Consider the following 540-nt stretch of genomic DNA (forward strand, 5'->3'; position numbering starts at 1 on the left):
TTGGCACCCGCCTGCCCCTTGCCCCGGGGCTGGCCCGGCCCGTACTGCTCCTGCTGCCAAAGAGGATCTGGAAGATGTCCTCCCAGCTGTCGCGGTTCATGAAGGCGTAGTGCTTGAACACGGCGGAGGGGGAGGACTTCTCACAGTCAGCCTGCGTGGGCTGTTGGGCGAAGTCGTAGGACCAGTAGTACTTGCCTAGGAGAGGATGCACAGGGCGTTAGCGGGGGGACACGCGCTCTGGAGGGGTGTCCTGCCCACAGCCACCGCTGCCCAGCAGCGGGGGGCTGCGCCCCTTACCCTTGAAGAAATAGACTCTCTCACTGCCGTGGTAGCTGTGCGCGGGGAGGGCGAAGGCTGCGTCCACATTGTTCGGGATGCCTTCAAAACCCTCCGAGATGTCGCGGGGGTACCCAGGGTCCAGGGCTCCGTCATCAAAGCGCCAGTACTGGCTGCCCTGGGGGGGGATGGGCCAGAGCGGGGGGCAAAGGGCTGGGGGCAGCCCCAGGCATGGGGCTGGCCGGGGGGGGGGGGGCGGAGACT

At 67.0% G+C, this 540-nt stretch overlaps 1 protein-coding gene across 1 annotated transcript in view; it reads right to left on the reverse strand.

Annotated features, from left to right (window-relative positions):
* Positions 1-540, reverse strand: part of VTN (vitronectin) — a gene marked incomplete at its 5' end in the record, with an annotated part of 3,000 nt that overhangs the window by 1,616 nt on the left and 844 nt on the right. The window contains 2 exons of the mRNA XM_010140717.1: positions 46-195; positions 298-454. Coding sequence (XP_010139019.1) covers positions 46-195; positions 298-454 — 307 coding nt within the window. The remainder of the gene's footprint in view (positions 1-45; positions 196-297; positions 455-540) is intronic.

This window comes from Buceros rhinoceros, unplaced genomic scaffold, assembly GCF_000710305.1.
Source record: "Buceros rhinoceros silvestris isolate BGI_N320 unplaced genomic scaffold, ASM71030v1 scaffold21357, whole genome shotgun sequence".
Taxonomy (NCBI): domain Eukaryota; kingdom Metazoa; phylum Chordata; class Aves; order Bucerotiformes; family Bucerotidae; genus Buceros; species Buceros rhinoceros.